At 45.1% G+C, this 16,012-nt stretch overlaps 1 protein-coding gene across 1 annotated transcript in view; it reads right to left on the bottom strand.

Annotated features, from left to right (window-relative positions):
• LOC135492512 (MAM and LDL-receptor class A domain-containing protein 2-like) overlaps positions 1-15,971 on the bottom strand; it is a 60,774-nt gene extending 44,803 nt beyond the window's left edge. Inside the window, exons 1-31 of the mRNA XM_064779026.1 lie at positions 15,813-15,971; positions 15,371-15,632; positions 14,929-15,123; positions 14,612-14,773; positions 14,233-14,367; positions 13,745-14,068; positions 13,384-13,494; positions 13,057-13,194; positions 12,579-12,850; positions 12,206-12,443; positions 11,441-11,938; positions 10,914-11,170; positions 10,392-10,704; positions 10,021-10,280; positions 9,575-9,815; positions 9,309-9,460; positions 8,752-9,091; positions 8,290-8,552; positions 7,981-8,065; positions 7,656-7,736; positions 7,340-7,478; positions 6,912-7,179; positions 6,530-6,785; positions 6,112-6,309; positions 5,681-5,839; positions 5,230-5,379; positions 4,608-4,870; positions 4,160-4,325; positions 3,784-3,921; positions 2,988-3,500; positions 2,379-2,732 (exon numbers count right to left, since the gene is read on the bottom strand). Of these exons, the coding sequence (XP_064635096.1) occupies positions 2,379-2,732; positions 2,988-3,500; positions 3,784-3,921; positions 4,160-4,325; positions 4,608-4,870; positions 5,230-5,379; positions 5,681-5,839; positions 6,112-6,309; positions 6,530-6,785; positions 6,912-7,179; positions 7,340-7,478; positions 7,656-7,736; positions 7,981-8,065; positions 8,290-8,552; positions 8,752-9,091; positions 9,309-9,460; positions 9,575-9,815; positions 10,021-10,280; positions 10,392-10,704; positions 10,914-11,170; positions 11,441-11,938; positions 12,206-12,443; positions 12,579-12,850; positions 13,057-13,194; positions 13,384-13,494; positions 13,745-14,068; positions 14,233-14,367; positions 14,612-14,773; positions 14,929-15,123; positions 15,371-15,632; positions 15,813-15,956 (7,075 nt within the window). The 5' untranslated portion in view covers positions 15,957-15,971. The remainder of the gene's footprint in view (positions 1-2,378; positions 2,733-2,987; positions 3,501-3,783; positions 3,922-4,159; positions 4,326-4,607; positions 4,871-5,229; positions 5,380-5,680; positions 5,840-6,111; positions 6,310-6,529; positions 6,786-6,911; positions 7,180-7,339; positions 7,479-7,655; positions 7,737-7,980; positions 8,066-8,289; positions 8,553-8,751; positions 9,092-9,308; positions 9,461-9,574; positions 9,816-10,020; positions 10,281-10,391; positions 10,705-10,913; positions 11,171-11,440; positions 11,939-12,205; positions 12,444-12,578; positions 12,851-13,056; positions 13,195-13,383; positions 13,495-13,744; positions 14,069-14,232; positions 14,368-14,611; positions 14,774-14,928; positions 15,124-15,370; positions 15,633-15,812) is intronic.
• Positions 15,972-16,012: the final 41 nt, after the last annotated feature.

The raw sequence follows: 16,012 nt of genomic DNA, 5'->3' as shown, positions 1-16,012 counted from the left end.
TCTCCAGAATTGACAGAATTGACACAAGCCGACGAGGGAAACGTCTACGGACACGCAGCCTAGGATGTGACTGCCCCTGAATTGGTCAGCCCTTCGAATGACTTCTTTGTCATCTATGAGAAGAAGGCATCGGTACAGCTGACAAATGCAGAGGCCAATGGTAACATGACTTGAGGCATAATAGCACAGGAAGAGCATTTCACAACATGAAAAAGCACCGCAAGTCAAAGCATGGAACTTTCCCAAGAAGTGATCAACTATTCAAATGACTTCTTAATACATTGAGAAAAGAAGGCATCAGTACAGCTGACCACTGCATGGGATACATTTGATAAGTATTTGGTGCGCAGGGGACACTTCAGCTGTAACAGAGAAGGAATGAGGATCCAAGAAAGCACATTGAAAGTTGCTGAGTAAAGAGTTTCCCCCCAAATTGACCAGCTCTTCGAATGACTCCTCATTTAATCATAAAAAGAAGGCATCAGCACAGCTGACCAATTCAAGAGATACAGCTTGGCAGTGATTAAAATAATACAAAGGCTAACTTACTCGACACAACAATACAATCAGGCATAAGCAAAATGAATGGACCAGAGAGAGGCAGCACAACAGAAATTTTGGCTGAAGCAGTGTCTTTCCCTAGAATCGGCCAGCTTCTCTAATAACTTCTTGTTACATTAGAAGAAGAAGGCATCAGTACAGCTGACCAATGCAAGGGGTAAAAGGTGTAAGTTATAGAACATGAATGCAAAATATTGGTTAAGCTACTTTCTTAGTCAATAAGCAAGCAGAGGTGTTGCATTTTCCCAAGAATTGGCCAGCTTTTCAAACGATTTCTTGTAACATCATCAGAAGAAGGCATCAGTACAGCTGACCAACACAAGGGCAAGTGATACATGATTAAGAGCAAAGAGAGTGCAAGCTAAGGAGGCCGAAAATACAACATCACAAGATCTGAGAGCAGAAGCAATCGATTCTCCCAAGCACTAGCCAGCACTTCAAATGACTTCTTGTTGAATAACAAAAGAAGGCATTGGTACAGCTGACCAATGCGAGGGTTAAGAACAAATGAGCATAAGCTTTGAGACAAAATCTTGCAAAGTTACATTCCTGTACTGTATTGAAGCAAAAGAGGCAGTCAAATAAGCAGAAGGAAAATACTGCAAGCTGAAGCTCGGATTCTCCCAAGAACTGCTCAGCTATTCAAATGACTCCTTAATACATCTTAACAAGAAGGCATCAGTACAGCTGACCAACGCAAGGGCTAGCTGGTGGATCAATAGGGTATGTAGGCCGAACTGGCAAAGAAAGCTACACATCATAAGTTTGTTGCCAATGTGTGAGCCAAAAAAGCAAACTCAAGCACTGAAATTGTCCCCGAATTGGTCAGCTCTTCAAGTGACTTCTTTTTTACTCGAGAAGAAGGCATCGGGACAGCTGACCAATGCAGAGGTTGCCAAATGCAGTGTGGCAAAGTGAGGTTGGTTGGCTGAAGAAGCAAGTGGAAGCTGGTGACAATGGCTTGCTGAAGAAGCAAGCAGAAGCTCATGAGAATGGTTAGCTGAATAAGCAAGCGGAAGCTGGTGAGAATGGCTGGCTTAAAAAGCAAGCGGAAACATGTAATTACCTCAGAGCTGGTCAGCTCTTTCAATGACTTCTTATACAATATAGTAAAGAAGGCATCAAGCACAGCTGACGAATTCAGAAGGTATAGCAGTTGCTCCACAGATTGCTCAGAAAGTATAAAAGCATACCGCTTTGCCCCTAAATCAACCAGCTCTTCAAATGACTTCTTGATATCTATTTTCAAAGAAGGCATCAGCACAGCTGATTGATGCAGGGGACTGATGGTAGTAGAGATCGCGGATAAACGAAGAAGCCATCTGATATTATTCAAATCTTAAAAAGGAATTGCATATAATCTTAAGTCAAAGCAGTCTTTCCTCAGAATTGGCCAGCTATTCAAATGACTTCTTGCTTCATATTCAAAAGAAGGCATCGGTACAGCTGATCAATGCAGAGGTATAGATGAATTAACGCGGGCCAACACAATCCAACACTACCGGTGAGAAGCCTTCATGAAACACCAGTTGTATCAACACCCCTTTATTTCTTCACGCAAAAGAAGGCATCAGTACAGCTGAAGCCAATGAAGCAAAGTGCAGGTTAGTGCATGCGATAAAACGTACGGATGTGTTCATACACAGAACAATATCTAACTCGAAACATAATAAAAACACTACCAGCTTTCATAGCGAGTAACCTCTCACTACCAGATAAAAATCTCGGAACACATGCATTGGCCTTGGACTAATGGTCTCCTTCGACAACATCAGCTAGGCCTATTGAGAATGAGAAGAGTTAGGAAAGGTCCCTACCTGGTACTGCACATGGTCTGTTAAGGAGCTTGACGTCGTCAATAGATATGTCTCCCTGGTAGCCCGTCCCAACAATTCCCTCAAACACAGCCTCGAACTGAGTATTCAGCGGGAGATCGACGGAAGCCAGAATCCACTGGTTGCCTTGGTCACCTGATTTGGACCAGATTGGTTGTGTTGGTGCCGCGAGGCCGCCCATTGTGTAGATGTTAAGGGTCCCGATTTGCACCCCGAGCATGTGGTAGTAAAACTGGAGGCAGTTGCCAGCTGCTGATGTGGCGATGAGCGGGGTGAAGATCTTTGCATTGTCGCCGGTGGTTCTTGGGGAGGATGCCTCAATATAGATGTAGTTACCTGAAAAATAATATACAACAACTATGTTTAGTGAAGTTTTGTAATCTTTGTTTGCCTCCAGAAATGCAGAGCGGCATAGTTAGGATCGTTCAGCGCATTGCCTAACTGACTAAGGACCCATTAAGCTTATATCTCGATTTCCAGATTCATCTCTCAGACTTACGGGAATCAGTTTCTCTGAGTAGGCAATCCGAGGACTCATCGTGCTGAATCTGACAGGAATAGTAGAAGACATGAAAAGAATATTCAACATACCAAGAGCGGTACCATACGTATGATCAGCTGTCGGTCCCGTTCCTGATGATCCAGTAGCCGAAGCCTGTCTTGTCCAATCAAAGACATCAGCTGTATCCTGGATATAGCCACAGAGGCCTTGTTCAAAGTCGCAGTCAACAGTCGGGGTGGGGACGCTTGGGCCGGCACAGGATCCGGGCACCATGCTGATGTCATCAACAGCAATGTCACCTTCGAAGGTTCGACCTGAGATGGCTTCAATCACAACCTTATCTACAGCTTGCCCAATGATGGGTGTATACTGAATCGATGCCTGCATCCACTTATTCCCCTGGGTCCCGGTCTTGGTCCACAGCGCCTGACCGACATTAGGCCCGCTGGCAAAGTATATGCTCAAGGTGTCGACGGTAGAGCCGTACATGTGGTACCAGAGGGTCAGGCAGTAGGGTCCACTGCCGTCGATCTGGGGGCTGAGGAGCCTGGCCTTGTCTCCGATCGGCACAGAGGAGACTTCAATGTACATGTAGAAGCCACCTGAAAAGAAAATAATTGAGAAGTATGATGACAGGGTGACAGGTTTGAGAAACACACAGGACATTTTGTGGATCAAGTAGATTTGCAGAGTTGCATATCTGATATTGCCTTGATAGAACTCCGCATTCAGGCTAGAATATGCTCAGAGAGTATGTCAAAATGATGTCAAGAAAAATTTGATGTCGCATCTCTATCGCACAATGCAAAACTTTGTCGAGATCCGTGGGTAGCCCGTGATTGTTACGTCATGAGGGTGGAGTGCTATTTGAGCAGGCCAACTTACTTCCAGTCGTGTGATCAAAAGAGGGACCCGTCGTGGCAGAGCCAGTGGAACCCTGCAGTCTCGTCCAATCAAAGTCATCCGTAGGATCCTGTGTCCAGCCGCAAACATCAGTTTCAAAGTCGCAGTTGAAATTAGCAGCTGAAGAACAGATCAAAAGATGTTGGTTCGACCAAGTGAATTTTTAGATTTTTAAAAGTTTCTAGATGATCTGTTCATAATCATCTATGAGTGTTTATACAACGCAGTATTGTAAATTCAACCTTATCTGTATCGTAGGATTCCAGCACACTTAAATATTCAAGGAAACTTAAAGATTAGGCCAACACTACCATATAGGCTTGATATATGTTTTTCGACTTTCGATAAAAGTACTTACGGACAGGCGCACCAGTAGGTACGGCTGTACTACCTGGCGCAGATGTTGTAGTCGGTGTGGCATAGGCCGGCATCAGTTGGCACGCTCCTGAACCATCGGTGTATGTGATGTCATCAACAGCGATGTCTCCGCGGTAACCATTTCCACGCACAGCCTCGAGCAACACCTATAGCAGGATTAAGATTTGAGATACGGGTGCTAACCAGTCAATTTCAAACATCAATTTTACATTTTCTACCCTCCCTTTTCAACAAAGGACCACCTCATATGCCCATCTGCAGATGAGAAATGGGTTTAACGGAGTCCTCTTCATTCTTTTGATCCCCTGATAACACTAACACAAAACAATTTAACTGGTAACAGCTTGATGCCCAGTGCCTCGTAACTGCACATAATGATGAGTCGTATTTTTTTTCAAGGGATTGACTTCCTGATTAACAGTACTCACCTGGAAGGGGTTACTGTCAGGGCTTGAGACAGGGACCCTACCCTGCCTCCACGCATCTCCCTTGTTCCCGACCACCTCCCACACAGGGCTTGGAGAACCATTCTGTGACTTGACATGCACTCTCAATGTCCCGATCTCCTGTCCGTACATGTGGTACCAGAATTCCATGCAGCGCGGTGTAGCGGCTGGGAAGATGTCACTGGTTAGAAGGGCGCGGTCGCCAGGAGAGCGAGGATTGGAGGCCTCGATGAAGACATAGGAACCTAAAAGAAATAGATTCAGGTAAATCAAGGACTGGAGCAACCTCAGAACACCTCATCTTATCTGGACGGCTGAAGCTGGATCTTCTTGGGCATGCAATACTGCCGAGAGCTACAGTGGTTCCCGAACACCTTAGGTCCGCCGGATCCTCAGGCATTTAAGGAGCAGTAGTCAGTAGGAAATGTGTCATTCTGTCAGATGTACCCAATCACATCAGTAATCTCTCTGAACAGAAGTTGAACCTGGGACGTGACAAACGTTTTTTTGTTATCCTGTGATCGATCATTCTTGTCGACAACGGACTAATTCGACAATGGCAACACAATCTCAGCCACAAGAAACGATAAGAAATCGGACCTACCATTGCTGTTTCCTAGAGTATGGTCCACTGTTGGTCCAGTACCAGTGCTGCCAGTTTTCCCACTTCCCAAGGTCCAGTCGAAGTCATCACCAGTTAGGCTGTTGGTCCAGGTGCACAGGTCCTTTTCAAAGTCGCAGTTACCAGGAACAGCTAGAGAGATTGGAAAAGGTGCTTTATGTAAGGTCTACTCAGTTTTAACTTGGAGCTGCTGCCGCACTTATACTGTGAGCTATTGGAGTTACTCAGTGTTTGGCCGTGGTTGGGACTTTTGCTTGCCTGGCATAGGCGCCAGGTACAAGGAATCTTTGTTTTACATGTCACTTAAAAGATGTGTTGCTGCAGTCTGGCACAATTATTACTGACATGTTGTTTGCCGGGCACTTATCCACAAGACCATGGTGCCTTTCTGTTGATGGATTTAGCAAGAGGATTTTTGGGTTTCTTTACTAACCTGATGAACCACAAGCTCCGACAGTCAACCTGTAATCATCAATAGCAATGTCTCCAAGGTAACTTGGTCCCACCGACGCCTGGAACTGGATGTTGAATGACTGACCCTGAGAGGCCTTGAAGGTCACCTGAGCTCTCTTCCAACTGTTGCCCTTGTTTCCTGAAATTGATACAGAAATATGACGTTTGCATATCTTATGTGATTTTGCTACAATAGGATGACTTTAAAAGACAACTAATGCTCTGATATATTACAATCTTTGCCCGCTGAACGGTTATTTTATATAATGCATCTCAAGAAATCAAGATAGTAATATTGCTGTGATCAATATGCAATATTGGATCAGGCTGTCCATGTTGGGGCAGATTTGGCCCTTGGGCCAGGGATGCACAAAAACACGTTCATTGTCATGTCAAAAAATAAAAGTTTACCTGTCAGTGTAACCAATGTAACCTGACTGCCAGATAATGCCTGAACCACTATCAATGTCCCCGTGTCGCGGCCGTACATGTGGTACCAGAACTCTAAGCAATGGTCACCAGCGGCTGTCGGGGTGTAGGATTTGGTGTTGATGATGGCGCTGTCACCTTGAGTTCTGGGCGATGACGTCTCGATGAACAGGTAGAACCCTGAAATTTAGATGGTAACATTGAATTGAAAAAATTGTTGTACAAGCGCAATGAATTAGTCTGATGAAGCTAACATTTCCTTGCTGCAGAATTTCTACAATTGATAAGAGCTTGATCATGAGGTTAGGAAAAAGCTTTTGTCAGATCATGGAACCAGTAAGAACTCCAGGTAACTACAACATGGCCTGAGATACCCTGTTGATGCAATCCATAGCCTTACCCTTGTCAGTGCCATAAGTGTGGTCCGATGCTGGTCCCGTGTTAGCCGAGGTGGTAGATCCGCTTCCTCTGGTCCAGTCGAACACGTCACCTGTATATTGGTTGAACCCACAGATAGCTACATCTTCAAAAGAACAACGGTCTAGTTCTCCCGATGGTGTGGGGCCCACGGAGGAGCAGAGTCCATCAACGATTGTGACGTCATCAATGGCAATGTCACCTTGATAGTTCATGCCTCGTACACCTTCAAACACGACCTGCAATGAAATTGTCAATAGGATCATCATGTCCTATGTGTAACTGATACAACTCAACCGGCTCGTTCACGGTGACACGGTATATCAGGCTTCTCCACGGAATGTGACACACTCTAAACTACTTACATTATAGTTATTTGTAGCAGTAATCTGGACTGTAGCAAGATTCCACATGTCTCCCTGCGTTCCTGTCTTGGTCCAAACTGGAGTGTTAAGAGCCTGTGACGTCTTGACATAAACGTTCAGAGTATCGACGTGAGGGCCATACATGTGGTAGTAGAACTCAAGACACTTCGGTCCGTTTGGACTAACGGCAGGACTGATGTAGCGGGCCTTCTCGCCTTGGACACGAGGACTGGAGGTCTCGATAAACATGTACCATCCCGCTGAAGAGGTGAATATATGAAACATCAGACAAGTACGATGAAAACACGTCCCAGTCTCCTAATTATTCATACAAGTCATCTGAAGATGACAAATTTGACCCCCAGCTGGTTAATGTTATATCTTGTGATGAAAAGAAACAACGAATCGGAGCTAAAATCTACTCACATCCAGTTGTGTGATCAAAACTTGGACCGGTGCCAAAAGATGACGTCTGCCCAGATACTCTTGACCAATCAAAGTCATCTGTCCGATCCTGGGTCCAGCCACAATTGTCGACTTCGAAGTTACAACTAAATGAACCTGGTGCTGGAAAAGAGAAAGAAGCGTTAAAATTACCCAATTTTTCAACTTTTGTAGATCTGCTCGTCACATCTCAAAGTAACAAGTTTCTTCAGTGAAATCATTTTCAACTAACTCAATATTTCAATTGGCACTTTCACAAAATGATGAGCCAATTATTTAAATCTGAATGAATATCCTCACCTCGAGTTGGTCCAGCAGTTGTCGTGGCGACTGGTTGTGAGGTGGTTCCAGCGGACCCGGGGCTGGCATTGCTTGGGAATACTAGAGAAGAGGATAAAAATGACTAATAACAATGATAATCGCTCACAGGCGTTGCTCCGACGATAAACTCAATATTTGCGCGAGTACTTTTAAGAAACAAACCAAAGGCCATCTATGGCAGGATGATGGTTCTTAAGATGTTGAACCGATCTTTAGACTCATCAAGTTCAAAAGGTTTTATGATTTGGGTTTCTTGATTCTTGGAGGAATTCGTTTTCTAAACATAACTTTAAACCTTACTTACCGTTGCAAAAAGAATCTGTGAAGGACAAGTCATCAATGGCTATGTCTCCTTGATACGAGGTTCCACGAACTGCTTCAATGTAAACCTTAAAGGGAACAGAGAAAAAGCCACGTGAAAGGTTTAGTTGTTGAAAAAGTCATTATTAAGGGAATTTGTTACAGAATGAAACTCGAGCAGATTATCTCTCCAGTACTGGAAGAGTCGTTAAACATACACCTTGTTGCTCAAATTCAGTTGTGACTAGCTTGTACGGTATCGTACTCTTCAGCCATGATATGCCAATGAAAAGAAAGATCTCATAAAACTTACTGTGTATTGCGTTGTCATTCTAATTCCTAATTTCCCACTCAACCATTGGTTGCCTTTATCGCCACTCATCGTCCAGTATGGCGTCAGCGCACCTGCAGCATCCATGATATATACAGTCATGTTGGCTACGTCTCGGCCGTTCATATGGTACCAGAAGTTAAAACAACGTCCACCAGATGATGTTGGGCCGAAAGTTTCACTTTTCAACCAAGCCTTGTCGCCAGGTTGTCTTTGACCAGAGGCCTCGATGTATTGGTATTTCCCTGAAATGCAAAGGCAACAAAGATTAATTTTCGTTTTGCATTCATACATTTCTGCAGTTATCTGTAAAACATGGTGTAAACATTGAAGGGATGGAAACATTTCAAGGTTTGATGTTTTATGATTCTTGCCGAAGGTTCAATTTCTGATTTCCTCTCTTAACCTGAAAGGGTAGATCTTTAAAAGAAAACAATGACCAACCTTGCGTGTTTCCTAGTGTGTGATCGACAGTCGGTCCAGTGCCACCGCTTTGGGTGCTACCCTGACCCTCAATCCAGTCAAAGTCATCGCCCGTCAGGACATTCGACCAAGTACACAGATCCTTCTCAAAGTCGCAGTTTCCAGGGAGGGGGCAGGCGCCGTCGGTAAACGTGACATCATCAATTGCGATATCGCCTAAGTAGCTTGGGCCTCGGATTCCCTCAAAGACGACTCTGAACGAAACAGTAGCGGAAAGAGATACCTGACCCCGTACCCATGTGTTGCCTTGGTTACCACTTTTACTCCACAATGCAACACTCAGTTGCCCATTCTTTTGAGACTGCAAAACAAAAAGGCTCTCTTTCAACCACAGAACACGAACAAACGAAATTTGGCAGCCCAGGTTTTCTTCATAACCAAATCAATTCCACCGGAACAGGCTTTTTTCAATTTCGTTCCAAAACAATTTGGCAAGTTAAAACAGACAATACTGTTCAATATCCCAACTTCGACATGAGACTTGATTGTATTGCTTGGAATTCTGTAGTTCAACCCACCTTGACATTCAAAGTTCCACTATCCCGGCCGTACATGTGGTAGAAGAACGAGAGGCACGTCTGCCCGGAGACTGGTGTGTAATCCGGGGACACAATCCTGGCCATGTCACCCTGGACACGTGGGCTGGAGGTCTCTGTGAAGAGGTAGTGACCTGGATGATGGGAGAAATGCATCATTAGAATGGATCTAGTATGGCGAGTAAGACAAAAAAGCCTGCCTAGTCTCTAAAGCAAATGGTTAAGTGACTTGCACACGTCAAACTCACCAGCTGCTGTTCCAAGAGTATGGTCGCTGCTTGGTCCAGTATTTGCAGAAGCTGTACTACCACTCTGGTATGTCCAGTCAAACTGATCAGTCGTGTCCTGGGTGTAACCGCATAGTGTCGCATCTTCAAAGGTACATGTCCCAGAGACTGGCGTGGCTGTACATGGTCCGCTTGTCATCGTGATGTCATCAATGGCAATGTCACCCCTGAAACTGGTCCCTCGTACACCTTCGAATACAACCTGGAAGATAAACAATAACACTAGTCAACAGATCTGTAAGATTTAACCAGGATTTTTAAAAAACACACTTGATATCATCTTGCTGTAAGAAGGTGGCTTTCGTCCTGTATTAACTATGAAGACTTTACCGCAAGGATGACCAGTTGGATGAGGGAGTTTTGGTCTCCGTGGACCTTGCTGTTAACGTGTTAATATGCATACTTACTGAGTACTGAGCAGTGGTAGCTATCTCCATCTCACCCTGGTTCCATTGGTTACCTTGCGTACCCTTACGAGTCCACGTTGGTGTACCCAGGTTTGGTGTAGTTTTCATGTAGATGTTCAAACTATCAATATGGTCTCCGTGCATGTGATACCAGAATCGGAGACAAGACGTTGAGGTAGGAGTTGTCACTGGGCTCTCCAACCATGCTTTCTCACCAGGAGAGCGGGGGGCAGAGGTTTCAATGAAAACATAGAAACCACCTGAAAAACACGTTTTTGAAAATGATCACAATGTCATCAACTGCCTGCAGTTTCAAATGAGAATTGCAAGAAACAGTTAACGGATCATTTCAAGCAGAAAGTCTTGCTTACTTCCTGTGGTATGATCCTTGCTAGGCCCAGTATTCGTCGTTCCCGTTGAACCCTGCTGTCTCGTCCAATCAAAATCATCGCCAGCGGAGTTCGTCCACCCACACAGATTTGTCTCGAAGTTGCAGTCGAAGGCACCGACAACAGACGTTGGAGGAACAGTTGATACTGCGGGTGTGGTTGCTTGAGTTGTTGTGATAACACCTGGGGGCGCTGCTTTAGCTGGTCTGGTTGGGCATGTCCCGGTAGTGAATTGAATGTCATCAACCGAGATGTCTCCTTGGTAATTATTTCCGACAACACCTTCGAAAAGTACCTGAAATATTGACATGACATTAAATACCAACATCTATCATATCATCAAATTTATATCCAGAGTCAACCAAAAAAGATAAATCATACCTTTAGTTGCAAGGTGTAGCAATGTTTACATAGACCCCAGACCAAAGCTATCAGCCAGTGTCTCTTATTTGCACTGTATCATTGGCTGATATTTCAAGAACTGTTATCAATGCAATCACTCACATTGTATGCAGCTCCTGCTGGAATTGCAACCTGTCCCTGGTTCCAGTTTGAACCTTGAGTCCCACTCAGCTCCCACAACGTGGTTTCAGACGTGTTGGCTTGCTTAATGATCCTTGCCGCACCAATGCCATTTCCTAGCATGTGGTACCAGAACTTCATACAGGAGGCCCCAGTGTTACTGTTGAAGAACTGACTGATGAAGCGGGCCTTCTCTCCTTGAGTTCTCGGGGTGCTGGACTCGATGAAGACATATTGACCTGGAAGAGGATTTAAAGTAGTGAAAGACAGTTTCTGAGCTTATCAGTTTTTAAAACTGGTCCCTTTGAATTGATCAGTTTTTGTCATAATCATTTGATCTTTCTGTTGGGAGAAGCAATGACATTGTCAGAGGAACAAGCAACGAATCTCATAAACGCCATTCATAAACCATGACATTTTTTAGGGTAGGTAGGACTTGGAGGGGCCTCTTAATGCAGCCCTAAGGGATATAATCAATATCAAACTCCGCAAAATTATCTTCGTCTTACCTGCAGGGGTACCCAAGGTATGATCCGTAGAAGGACCCGTGCCCCCTGACGGAGTGCCTCCATTTGTGAGAACCCAGTCAAAGTCATCACTGTTGTCTGATGCTGGTACATTCGCCCAGGTGCAGAGGCCACTTTCAAAGGAGCAGTCACCAGGATGTGGGCAAGCACCGGGTGTGATTGTGATATCATCTAACGCAATATCGCCGGTAATGACATCACCTATGACGCCCTCGAAAACCACCTGGTATGGCCTCCTAGAGTTCAAGGTTGCTTGAGCGATCTTCCAGCTATTTCCTTGGTTTGTTGCCAAACTCCAGATAGCCTGACCGTTGTTATTGTTTTGTCGCTGGTAGACATACAGTGTGCCGATATTGTTTCCGTACATGTGGTAGTAGAACTGAAGACAACTGTCAGCGGTTTGGGTCATCGATGCCGACAACAGGCGTGCTATGTCTCCCTTCTGGCGTGGACGAGAGGTCTCGATGTAGACGTAATAACCTGGAGGAAGGACAAAATCATTCCAGACTTTGTGAATGCAAATCTTTTCTTAAGGAATGCCTCATAAGAATTTAGTAGAATGAGGTCATTTGGTTCCGGTTTTACACTGTTACTGTCGGATATTACACTACTGAACAATTTTCACCAGAGCTTCCAGATATCACTGTTCCATGACCTCTGACTCATTCTTCCGACTGCTTAAACTATGGCGTGCTTTGAGTTTGCATTTTCGTTCGACAGACGTATGGTGCTGGAGTTATTGCCTACCTTGAGCTGTTCCAAGGGTGTGGTCATTTGTAGGCCCAGTACCCGCACTAGAGGTACCAGCATTCTGTCTCGTCCAATCAAAGTTGTCTGTGGTATCTTGCGTATAGCCACAAAGGTCAAGGTCAAAGGTACAGTTGCTGGGCGTGGCACCGGCAAAGCAGGAGCCGTCAGAGATGGAGATGTCATCAAGGCCTATGTCACCTTGGTAACCAGGGCCGCGTATACCCTCAAAGATAACCTGGTAACGGAAAGGTGATTAATCAGGTTTTTGAGATGACCCCATGTACATGTACCTATATTTGTTAAGATTTCTGGTGATAACTTGAACGGCATTTTTGAAGGAAACGTGGATAACTCGACTGAGTCTACTCACCTTTATGTTTCCAGCTGTCTTAACATCGACTTGTCCCTGTAGCCAGTTGACTCCCTGGGTGCCAACCATGTTCCACTGAACTGCTCCATTGCCTGTTTGGCCCTGCCGCTTGAAGTACACATTTAGCTCATCGACATGCTGGCCGTACATGTGGTACCAAAACCGAAGACATTTTGTCTGGCCGTTTGCTATGTTAACTGATGGACTGATGAGTCGAGCCTTCTCACCGGTCGTGATGGGGCTTGAGGTCTCAAGGTACACGTACCAACCAACTGAAAATTTAGAATGAAGTTTTCAATTTGTTGACCAATTAAGCTGTGCACAGATTTGGATATTGTCATATTCGAAGATAAAGATGTAGAGCTACCAGAATACAGCGGCTCCCAGAACCAGCAGGTATGCGCCAATTATTTCTAACTGGGCATTCATGAAAATTCATTGTTGCAAAACCTATCTCATTTCACAGACTATAACTTACATCCTGTGGTGTGGTCGCTATTTGGTCCAGTTCCACTGGATCCAGTGCCTCCCTGGTTCCTGCTCCAGTTGAAATCATCTGAGGTGTCCTGGGCCCACTGACACAGATTCTGTTCAAAGTCACAGTCGAAACCATTGGCTGGAAGAAGAAAGTAGGCATGAATTGACTGATGCTATCGCTTTGGAAGTTTCCTTCCTTTAATCATGTATATGATACTGTTTCAATTTAACACTACTGGGGCAAGAACTTTAGTCAATTTCTTTGATGATGGTCTTCAATACGCTAAAGTAGTTGTGTCTAGTGTCTGGTCAAAGGGATCATACTTACAGGGTTGGGCTGTCGTTGGCTGTGGTGTCGCTGGACGAGTAGGAGTTGTAGCTGATGTCGTTGTGGTCGGTCCTGGGGTGGTGATAGTCGGCACAGAATTAGACGGAGTTCCTGTCAAGAAGATCAAGTTTTAGCTTCTGACATGTCAAAATTATAACACATTAGGTGTGCTAGTTCTTGTGTCAAGGGAACCCAATAGCAATAACATACAGAATGGTAACATGACATACACATAGATGCAGTGAGCTGCTTCTGTGTTCCTGGTCAATGATGTTAGTCTAAGAAGTAACAGCCATTCTGGGAAATAACGACATCCCATGGCCAGTCCTTAGTAATCTTTTCAGTAGGGGTCTTAACTTACTGGCACAGTTAGCAGAATCAATAACTCCAACATCGTCCACTGTAATGTAACCATTAGCTCCCATTGTCGCCTCCAAAACAACCTTGAAACTTCCCGAACCCGATACCTCAATTAGTCCCTGTGACCACCGGTTCGCTTGAGTCTTCATCTCCCAGAGCGGTGTGAGGCTATTGTCACTGTTGTCTTGGCGCCAGACGCGGAGGGTGCCGCCTGTGTTCCCAGAGACCTGGTACCAGAATTGTACGCACTTCTTGGTGCTGAAGCTCCCTGATGCAAAGAGGGCTCGATCCCCCATTGGCCTGTTGACTGCGATAAGGTATTTGCCTGCAAAAGACACAATTAGACAATCCTTTAATGTTAGGGTGAGTGACAACTCGCAGGTCATAGTGATGGCCAGAGCTCCTTGGCTAGAGAGAGAAAGAATTGAGCCCTTCTTTTTGGCCACAGCGTCCCTCTCCACAGCAATGGCACAATGGCAGTATACGTACTATTTTGGTTGTTGTTGGTATGGTCCGTAGATGGCCCCGATGAGCCCATAGCTGTTCCACTACTGATCACCCAGTCGAAGTCATCACTCTGCAGATTGTTCCAATTGCAAAAGCCAGACTCGAAGTTGCAGAAATCTGAAAAAGGTACATTGGAACTCAATGCTATGGTAACAGATTTTCTTGAAGATCTGTCATCAGTGTATTTAGGAACCGTTCTCTGTGCAGAATGGGAAAGTCTTCCAAGATCAGATCATCCCCAGAGAGGAACCAACTCAGGGGTGATCAAAGCAAGGGATTTATTGTGCCTTATTGGTGTCAAAGGCATTATGTTACATATTGCAGAGTAGAGAGATAAAGTTTATACTTAGGCTATGTGTACCTTTATTTTGACATGGGCCATCACTAAGCTCAAAGTCATCAATGGAGATATCACCACGAAACCCCTGTCCGACCACGCCCTCAAAGACAATCAGGTAGGACGCACTAAGGGCCGAGGCAGCGAGGTTAACAGAGGTAGCGGTCCACTGGTTGCCTTGGTTACCTAGGTGTGAAAAAAGTAATTTGAGCTGAATGTTCATAATTTCTTAATATCCACTGATTTCCTAATCTTTGACGTGGTAAATAGACACAAAAACATACAAGTTCTTAGCACTTGTCATAGAACTGAACTTTCAATTTCAATTTCAATTTCCTCACCAGATTTTGACCACACTTGGTTCCGTGCTCCGTTCTGGTCCACATAGGCGTTCAGGGTGCCTGTATTGGTGCCATACATGTGGTACCAGAATGACAGGCACTTCTGCGTGGTGGAAGCAGTGAAGGTAGAGGAGAGGAGGTTGGCCTTCTCTCCCTGGGACCTTGGGCTGGATGTCTCGATGTACATGTAGAAACCTGAAGTAGAATACGACGATCGAGAGGTCTTACGAAGGACAAGCTACAGATACCGGATGAAAAGGGTGTCAACATAATGGCCCCGCCCCATTTGCAAGGGTTATTGGCAACTGGGATTGGGCAAGATAGGTAGTTTACCTTATATGAAGGACTGAATCATTACGTTCTCAACCTCCTCTGTAGAAAGAAATGAAGCCTGGACAGAACAGTAAAGTGTTTGAGCATGTTGAGTGGTGACAACACCTACCCTGTGCTGTTCCATAGGTATGATCATTGGTTGGGCCCGTTCCTTGAGAGCCGGTGCTCCCACTCAACCTGGTCCATGAGAAGTCCGCCCCAGGATCATTGGTAAAGCCGCAGATCGTTGGCGTTTGGAAGTCACACTTGACAGTCGGACCCGGTGATGGGCCGACTGTAGCGCTGCCGCTGCACTGGCCGATTGTCATGGTGATGTCGTCAATGGCGATGTCACCCTGGTAGTTTTGTCCTCGGGTACCTTCAATTCTGATCTGAAAATGGAACGGACGGGAAGTTAACTTCTGATGGGTTAATAACTGTAAAAACCTGACCATCTGAAAGAACTCCATTAGCCTTAGCTTATGGTACCATTTTCGGCATGTGTAGATGTTGTATTAGAGAAATGTTCATCCTTATTAACATTTATATGTTTTTGATTCCATTCAACTTACATTGAAGTCTCGAGTAGCATCTATATCTATCTGTGCTTGTTGCCACTGGTTACCCTGAGTGCCTGACTTGGTCCATGTTGGCGAGGGAAGAGCAAGACCGAACTGGACGTAGACTTTCAAAGAGTCAACGTGCTGACCGTTCATGTGGTACCAGAAGGATAGGCAGCGGTAACGGTTGGTTCCAGGCTGGACCGTTGGAC

Source organism: Lineus longissimus, chromosome 8 (assembly GCF_910592395.1).
Source record: "Lineus longissimus chromosome 8, tnLinLong1.2, whole genome shotgun sequence".
In the NCBI taxonomy this organism is placed as follows: Eukaryota; Metazoa; Nemertea; class Pilidiophora; order Heteronemertea; family Lineidae; genus Lineus; species Lineus longissimus.
This window is presented reverse-complemented; position numbering and strand designations above follow the sequence as displayed.